General features: G+C 42.5%; 1 protein-coding gene across 1 annotated transcript in view; it reads left to right on the top strand.

The window, feature by feature from the left end:
• The first annotated feature begins 5,147 nt into the window (after window positions 1-5,147).
• Window positions 5,148-9,958, top strand: part of LOC123487343 (synaptojanin-2-binding protein-like) — a 37,397-nt gene continuing 32,586 nt past the window's right edge. Inside the window, exon 1 of the mRNA XM_045218563.1 lies at window positions 5,148-5,217. Within this exon, the coding sequence (XP_045074498.1) occupies window positions 5,151-5,217 (67 nt within the window). The 5' untranslated portion in view covers window positions 5,148-5,150. The remainder of the gene's footprint in view (window positions 5,218-9,958) is intronic.

The following is a 9,958-nucleotide window of genomic DNA, read 5'->3' as shown; positions in this document are numbered from 1 at the left end:
TTTATCTTCATAAAGGTCCAGTATTAGGGCCTGAATAGTGAATACAACCTGCAGTAGACCTATAGTTCCTCAGGTAATTGTGATGAGGTTTATCTTCATAAAGGTCCAGTATTAGGGCCTGAATAGTGAATACAACCTGCAGTAGACCTATAGTTCCTCAGGTAATTGTGATGAGGTTTATCTTCATAAAGGTAAAGGTCCAGTATTAGGGCCTGAATAGTGAATACAACCTGCAGTAGGCCCTCATAGTTCCTCAGGTAATTGTGATGAGGTTTATCTTCATAAAGGTCCAGTATTAGGACCTGAATAGTGAATACAACCTGCATTAGGCCTATAGTTCCTCAGGTAATTGTGATGAGGTTTATCTTCATAAAGGTCCAGTATTAGGGCCTGAATAGTGAATACAACCTGCAGTAGACCTATAGTTCCTCAGGTAATTGTGATGAGGTTTATCTTCATAAAGGTCCAGTATTAGGGCCTGAATAGTGAATACAACCTGCAGTAGGCCTATAGTTCCTCAGGTAATTGTGATGAGGTTTATCTTCATAAAGGTCCAGTATTAGGGCCTGAATAGTGAATACAACCTGCAGTAGGCCTATAGTTCCTCAGGTAATTGTGATGAGGTTTATCTTCATAAAGGTCCAGTATTAGGGCCTGAATAGTGAATACAACCTGCAGTAGGCCTATAGTTCCTCAGGTAATTGTGATGAGGTTTATCTTCATAAAGGTAAAGGTCCAGTATTAGGGCCTGAATAGTGAATACAACCTGCAGTAGACCTATAGTTCCCTCAGGTAATTGTGATGAGGTTTATCTTCATAAAGGTAAAGGTCCAGTATTAGGGCCTGAATAGTGAATACAACCTGCAGTAGGCCTATAGTTCCTCAGGTAATTGTGATGAGGTTTATCTTCATAAAGGTAAAGGTCCAGTATTAGGACCTGAATAGTGAATACAACCTGCAGTAGGCCTATAGTTCCTCAGGTAATTGTGATGAGGTTTATCTTCATAAAGGTAAAGGTCCAGTATTAGGGCCTGAATAGTGAATACAACCTGCAGTAGGCCTATAGTTCCTCAGGTAATTGTGATGAGGTTTATCTTCATAAAGGTAAAGGTCCAGTATTAGGCTTGAATACTTCCAGAATTATTCTACAATTCAACAACATCAGCACAAAAGCTTTTTTCTTCTTCTCAATGCTCTTCTAAAGAAGAAATTCCTCCACATTGCTTCCTTCTTTCCAAAGATTCACTTTCTATCAACCTTCACCAAAGCTTCAATTCTCAATCCTCTAATACAGTCGCTTGCTTGGTTCATTTGTCCTTGCGTCAACCCCTTATTGTCTTAGTGACAGGAGTCTTTGGTCCTCTGTGACGTGTCCATGGAGCCTCTCACGTTGAAATATTGATATTCCCCACTGCCGGGGGCTGGAATTAGAGGGCTAGATCCCATACCCCGAGAGATTGTGCAGACAGTGCAGATTGTCATTGCTTACCAGTACCTCCATGGTTCACACAGCAGCTCTATACCAGCTCTACCAAAACATACAATAACACCACATAACACCACAATAACACCACAATAACACCACAATAACACCACATAACACCACAATAACACCACATAACCACACATAACACCACAATAACACCACAAAACACCACAATAACACCACATAACACCACAAAACACCACATAACACCACATAACACCACAATAACACCACAATAACACCACATAACACCACATAACACCACAATAACACCACAAAACACCACAATAACACCACATAACACCACAATAACACTACAAAACACCACAATAACACCACATAACACCACAATAACACCACATAACAACACATAACACCACAATAACACCACAAAACACCACAATAACACCACATAACACCACAATAACACCACATAACACCACAATAACACCACATAACACCACATAACAACACATAACATCACAATAACACCACATAACACCACAGTAACACCGCAATAACACCACATAACACCACAATAACACCACAATAACACCACATAACACCACAGTAACACCACAATAACACCACACAACACCACAATAACACCACATAACACCACATAACACCACAATAACACCACAATAACACCACATAACACCACAATAACACCACATAACACCACAGTAACACCACAATAACACCACATAACACCACATAACACCACAATAACACCACAATAACACCACATAACACCACAATAACACCACATAACACCACATAACACCACAATGGGAAATACTTGAACGTGTCAGGGCCAATCCTTCATAGTTTGTGTATGAATATACTCAATGGAAATAGGTTAAATACTTTGTCATTTTTTCTTTGCTAGTTTTTGAATGATATACTGCAGATACAGTCAGGTCCATAATTATTGACACCCTTGATAAAGATGAGCAGTAATGACTTTATAAAATAAATAATTCAAATGCTGAGGTACAGTGACTTGAAGGTATTCACCCCCTTGGCATTTTTCCTATTTTGTTGCCTTACAACCTGGAAATAAAATGGATTTTTGGGGGGTTTGTATCATTTGATTTACACAACATGCCTACCACTTTGAAGATGCAAAATATGTTTTGTTGTGAAACAAACAAGAAATATGACAAAAAAAGTGAGTGTGCATAACTATTCACTCCCCCCAAAGTCAATACTTTGTAGAGCCACCTTTTGCAGCAATTACAGCTGCAAGTATCTTGGGGTATGTCTCTATAAGCTTGGCACATCTAGCAACTGGGATTGTTGCCCATTCTTCAAGGCAAAACTGCTCCAGCTCCTTCAAGTTGGATGGGTTCCGCTGGTGTACAGCAATCTTTAAGTCATACCACAGATTCTCAATTGGATTAAGGTCTGGGCTTTGACTAGGCCATTCCAAGACATTTAAATATTTCCCCTTAAACCACTCAAGTGTTGCTTTAGCAGTATGCTTAGGGTCATTGTCCTGCTGGAAGGTGAACCTCCGTCCCAGTCAAATCTCTGGAAGACTGAAACAGGTTCCCTCAAGAATTTCCCTGTATTCAGCGCCATCCATCATTCCTTCAATTCTGACCAGTTTCCCAGTCCCTGCTGATGAAAAACATCCCCACATCATGATGCTGCCACCACCATGCATCACTGTGGGCATGGTGTTCTCGGGGTGATGGGTTTGCGCCAAAAAGCTAGATTTTAGTCTCATCTGACCAGAGTACCTTCTTCCATATGTTTGGGGAGTCTCCCACATGCCTTTTGCCGAACACCAAACATATTTTTTTCTTTAAGCAATGGATTTTTTCTGGCCACTCTTCACTGTAAGGTCTGCACCTGTTGTATTCGGCGCATATGGCAAATCACATTTGATTTGATTTGATTTGAGTAATGATGAGTGAGAAAGTTACAGGGTAGAGAAAAAAGATCAATAGAGAAACACTGGTGAATTTGTGTCTGTTGGAAAGCATACAGTACCTGGTTTTCCTCTAGGATTTTGCCAGTGCTTATCTCTATTCTGTTTATTTTTAAACCTAAACAACTCCCTAGACCTTGCCGAAGACAAGTATACCGCATACATCAAATCAAATGTTATTTGTCACATGTGCCGAATACAACAGGTGTAGACCTTACAGTGAAATGCTTACTTACAAGCCCTTAACCAACAATGCAGTTCAAGAAATAGAGTTAAGAAAATACTTACTAAATAAACTAAAGTAGAACATATGATGCAGCCACCACCATGCTTGAAAATATGAAGAGTGCTACTCATTGATGTGTTGTGTTGGATTTGCCCCAAACATAACGCTTTGTATTCAGTACAAAAAGTTCATTTATTTGCCATATTCTTTGCATTACTTTTTTAGTGCCTTATTGCAAACATGATGCATGTTTGGAAATGTTTTATTAGTATTGTGGAGTAACTACAATGTTGTTGATCCAGCCTCAGTTTTCTCCCTATCACAGCCATTAAACTCTATAACTGTTTTAAATTCACCATTGGGCTCAACTGAGTTAGGAAGGATGCCTGTATCTTTGTAGTGACTGGGTGTATTGATACACCATCCTAAGTGTAATTAATAACTTCACCATGCTCAAAGGTATATTAAATGTTTGCTTTTTTAAATTGTTACCCATCTACCAATAGGTGCCCTTATTTGCAGGCATTGGAAAACCTCCCTGGTCTTTGTGGTTGAATCTGTGCTTGAAATTCACTGCTCGATTGAGGGACCTTACAGATAATTGTATTTGTGGGGTACAGAGATGGGGTAGTCATTCAAATATAATTATTGTACACTGACTGAGTCCATGCAACTTATTATGTGACTTGCTAAGCAAATGTTTACTCCTGAGCTTATTTAGGCTTGCCATAACTAAGGGTTGATTGGGTTATCTTTTCATTTTTTATGAATTTGTAAACATTTCTATAAACATAATTCCACTTTGACATTATGAGGTTTTGTGTGTAGATCAGTGACACAAAATCTCAGTTGAATCCATGTTCTGGTTGGCCAGTGACGGGCCAAGCCTCGACACACCTACAACTTATTTATTCATCATAGCTCAGCCCTTTCTGTACCACCTCCAGGTCTTGCGCTCATAATTCCCGCTGTGAAAACAGCAAAAAAATATTTCTGACACACCACCGGACCTATAGCGCTACTGCCAGCGCTAAGGTTTACCACTGTGTTTTTTTCAAATAGAGCCCTATGGTGAAACCTGCACCAGCTTAATGATGCTCTAGTGACCTGGTGGTGTTCTGGAAACTGTGAAACCAGGAAGTGTGTGTACTGTATAAGGGAGATGTGTATTGGTTACTGCTCCGGAGTATGGTCAATTAGTTTGTTTCTTTGTTATCAAACCTTGTATAATCAATGTAAAGCTTGATGTTGGTGATTCACTTTGTTTTATTTTCTCTTCCCCTCCTCCATGTTCCTTTTCCTCACCTCAAACTCCTCTCCTCTCTTTCTTCCCTCCTCTCCTCTCCTCTCCTCTCCTCTCCTCTCCTCTCCTCTCCTCTCCTCTCCTCTCCTCTCCTCTCCCTCTCCTCTCTCCTCTCCTCTCTCCCTCTCCTCTCCTCTCCCTCTCCTCTCCTCTCCTCTCCTCTCCTCTCCTCTCCTTTCCTTCTTCTAGGACACTAATGGGTCCGTATGGGGTAGATCGTGCCGTTCATGAAATAGAATTTACTGACTGTGAGAATGGACTGGGTAAGTCTAGAACACTTTCTATTCTAGAAGACACTTACAACACTCTCACAACACACTTACAACACACTCACAACACACTTACAACACACTCACAACACAACACTTACAACACATTCACAACACACTTACAACACACCACTTACAACACACTCACAACACACTTACAACACACTCACAACACACTCACAACACACTCACAACACACTCACAATACACCTCACAACACACTCACAACACACTTACAACACACTCACAACACACTCACAATCTAACATATTCTATCCCACAACACACTCACAACCTAACACATTTCTATCCCACAACACATTCAGCTAGCTACAGTACTGACCAGTGGTGTAGTTGCGCCTGGAGAAGTGGTTATACTCACATTTTGCCGAAATTTCCCCAAATGACACTTTCTATTTCCTGACTGTGAGAAGGGACTGGGTAAGTCTAGAACACATTATATTTACTGACTGTGAGAAGGAACTGGGTAAGTCTAGAACACATTATATTTACTGACTGTGAGAAGGAACTGGGTAAGTCTAGAACACATTATATTTAATGACTGTGAGAAGGGTCTGGGTAAGTCTAGAACACATTATATTTACTGACTGTGAGAAGGGTCTGGGTAAGTCTAGAACACATTATATTTACTGACTGTGAGAAGGAACTGGGTAAGTCTAGAACACATTATATTTACTGACTGTGAGAAGGGTCTGGGTAAGTCTAGAACACATTATATTTACTGACTGTGAGAAGGGTCTGGGTAAGTCTAGAACACATTATATTTACTGACTGTGAGAAGGGTCTGGGTAAGTCTAGAACACATTATATTTACTGACTGTGAGAAGGAACTGGGTAAGTCTAGAACACATTATATTTAATGACTGTGAGATGGGTCTGGGTAAGTGTCTTCCCCATTCTGTTCTGCAACACACTAGCTAACTACAGTCTAGAGCTGGCATCATCATGGAACAGTAGAACCACAGAATTAGAATGAACAATGTTGCATTAACACTACATGTGTGTTCTAATCATTCTAATTATATTAGTGCATCATATATAAGTGCAGAGTGAGCACATGTCTCTCCATGCTCTGTTAGTCTGCTGGATAGTGGATGGAGCAGTGGATGATGTCCTCAGGCGTTTTAATCAACATGCCAGGTCTCAAAATGCAATTGCATTTTTCACACTACATCCCTGAAATGGTGATATAGTAATCAATTTGAAAGGGAAACGTGTGTGTAAGATTTGTCAGATTGCACTGTGGAACACACATGGTTTATGAGTACTGGATCTATACTGTAGGTTAACCTGTCTATGTAGATCACAGAGACATGGCCTATGAGTACTGGATCTATACTGTAGGTTAACCTGTCTATGTAGATCACAGAGACATGGTCTATGAGTACTGGATCTATACTGTAGGTTAACCTGTCTATGTAGATCACAGAGAAAATTGGCAAATGGTAAGAAAACTAGGCTAAGAGCAGAAGACAGTACAGGGTTTTGTAACTGTCCATAGGCAGACTGATATAGACAGACTGTAGATAACAGTGTTTTGGAGGTAGTCTGTGAGTGTGTGTGTGTGTGTGTGTGTATGTATATGTGTGTAGTAGGTAAGTGGGACATGTGGTGAGGCTTTAACCCCTGAACTCTGTCCTGTCAAGATAATGACACAGAGAACAGTTGTTTACTCCATTAGTACTCAGTTCACTCCCCGGGATAGCACACTGCTACACACTGCTACACACACTGCTACACACACACACACACACACACACACACACACACACACACACACACACACACACACACACACACACACACACACACACACACACACACACACACACACACACACACACACACACACACATATCCACTAAGATATCCAGGTCATGGTGAATAGGGGTGGTAAATAAGATAGTTTTCCTTACACATGAAAACATAACACCCTGGTTGATGTATAGAAACATTTTGTAAATCATATCCTGGCTGTCCTGGACTTGGTATGCAGACACACAGATGTACAAAATGGAGTCAGCACAACCAAGACTTAGAGGTCCTGCCTTCATTCATCTGTAGTGGACGCTCTTAACCAGAACGGCACAACCAAGACTTAGAGGTCCTGCCTTCATTCATCTGTAGTGGACGCTCTTAACCAGAACGACACAACCAAGCCTTAGAGGTCCTGCCTTCATTCATCTGTAGTGGACGCTCTTAACCAGAACGACACAACCAAGCCTTAGAGGTCCTGCCTTCATTCATCTGTAGTGGACGTTCTTAACCAGAATTACACAACCAAGCCTTAGAGGTCCTGCCTTCATTCATCTGTAGTGGACGTTCTTAACTAGAATTACACAACCAAGCCTTAGAGGTCCTGTCTTCATTCATCTGTAGTGGACGCTCTTAACCAGAACGACACAACCAAGACTTAGAGGTCCTGCCTTCATTCATCTGTAGTGGACGCTCTTAACCAGAACGACACACAAATAAAGTGCATTTAGAGTTCATCTCCTCTCCTCTCCTCTCCTCTCCCTCTCCTCTCCTCTCCTCTCCTCTCCTCTCCTCTCCTCTCCTCTCCTCTCCTCTCCTCTCTCTCTTCCTCTCCTCTCTTCATCTCCTCTCCTCTCCTCTCTCTCCTCTCCTCTCCTCCCTCTCCTCTCCTCTCCTCTCCTCTCCTCTCCTCTCCTCTCCTCTCCTCTCCTCTCCTCTCCTCTCCTCTCCTCTCCTCTCCTCACATGTGGTGAGGCTTTAACCCCTGAACTCTGTCCTGTCAAGATAATGACACAGAGAACAGTTGTTTACTCCATTAGTACTCAGTTCACTCCCCGGGATAGCACACTGCTACACACTGCTACACACTGCTACATACAGCTACACACACACACACACACACACACACACACACACACACACACACACACACACACACACACACACACACACACACACACACATATCCCACTAAGATATCCAGGTCATGGTGAATAGGGGTGGTAAATAAGATAGTTTTCCTTACACATGAAAACATAACACCCTGGTTGATGTATAGAAACATTTTTGTAAATCATATCCTGGCTGTCCTGGACTTGGTATGCAGACACACAGATGTACAAAATGGAGTCAGCACAACCAAGACTTAGAGGTCCTGCCTTCATTCATCTGTAGTGGACGCTCTTAACCAGAATTACACAACCAAGCCTTAGAGGTCCTGCCTTCATTCATCTGTAGTGGACGCTCTTAACCAGAACGACACAACCAAGCCTTAGAGGTCCTGCCTTCATTCATCTGTAGTGGACGCTCTTAACCAGAACGACACAACCAAGACTTAGAGGTTCTGCTTCATTCATCTGTAGTGGACGTTCTTAACCAGAATTACACAACCAAGACTTAGAGGTCCTGCCTTCATTCATCTGTAGTGGACGCTCTTAACCAGAACGACACAACCAAGCCTTAGAGGTCCTGCCTTCATTCATCTGTAGTGGACGCTCTTAACCAGAACGACACAACCAAGCCTTAGAGGTCCTGCCTTCATTCATCTGTAGTGGACGCTCTTAACCAGAACGACACAACCAAGCCTTAGAGGTCCTGCCTTCATTCATCTGTAGTGGACGCTCTTAACCAGAACGACACAACCAAGACTTAGAGGTCCTGCCTTCATTCATCTGTAGTGGACGTTCTTAACCAGAACGACACACAAATAAAGTGCATTTAGAGTTCATCTCCTCTCCTCTCCTCTCCTCTCCTCTCTTCCTCTCCTCTCCTCTCTTCATCTCCTCTCCTCTCCTCTCCTCTCCTCTCCTCTCCTCTCCTCTCCTCTCCTCTCCTCTCCTCTCCTCTCCTCTCCTCTCTTCCTCTCCTCTCTTCCTCTCTCTCTCTTCATCTCCCTCTCCTCTCCTCTCCTCTCCTCTCTCTCCTCTCCTCTCCTCTCCTCTCCCTCTCCTCTCCTCCTCTCCTCTCCTCTCCCTCTCCTCTCCTCCTCTCCTCTCCTCTCCTCCTCACATGTGGTGAGGCTTTAACCCCTGAACTCTGTCCTGTCAAGATAATGACACAGAGAACAGTTGTTTACTCCATTAGTACTCAGTTCACTCCCCGGGATAGCACACTGCTACACACTGCTACACACTGCTACACAACACACCACACACACACACACACACACACACACACACACACACACACACACACACACACACACACACACACACACACACACACACACACACACACACACACACACACACACACACACACACATATCCCACTAAGATATCCAGGTCATGGTGAATAGGGGTGGTAAATAAGATAGTTTTCCTTACACATGAAAACATAACACCCTGGTTGATGTATAGAAACATTTTGTAAATCATATCCTGGCTGTCCTGGACTTGGTATGCAGACACACAGATGTACAAATGGAGTCAGCACAACCAAGACTTAGAGGTCCTGCCTTCATTCATCTGTAGTGGACGCTCTTAACCAGAACGACACAACCAAGCCTTAGAGGTCCTGCCTTCATTCATCTGTAGTGGACGCTCTTAACCAGAACGACACAACCAAGCCTTAGAGGTCCTGCCTTCATTCATCTGTAGTGGACGCTCTTAACCAGAACGACACAACCAAGCCTTAGAGGTCCTGCCTTCATTCATCTGTAGTGGACGCTCTTAACCAGAACAACACAACCAAGCCTTAGAGGTCCTGCCTTCATTCATCTGTAGTGGACGCTCTTAAC

The sequence above is a fragment of the Coregonus clupeaformis genome, unplaced genomic scaffold (genome assembly GCF_020615455.1).
Source record: "Coregonus clupeaformis isolate EN_2021a unplaced genomic scaffold, ASM2061545v1 scaf1665, whole genome shotgun sequence".
In the NCBI taxonomy this organism is placed as follows: domain Eukaryota; kingdom Metazoa; phylum Chordata; class Actinopteri; order Salmoniformes; family Salmonidae; genus Coregonus; species Coregonus clupeaformis.
Note: the sequence above shows the minus strand (reverse complement) of the source record. Positions and strands in the feature narration are given on the sequence as shown.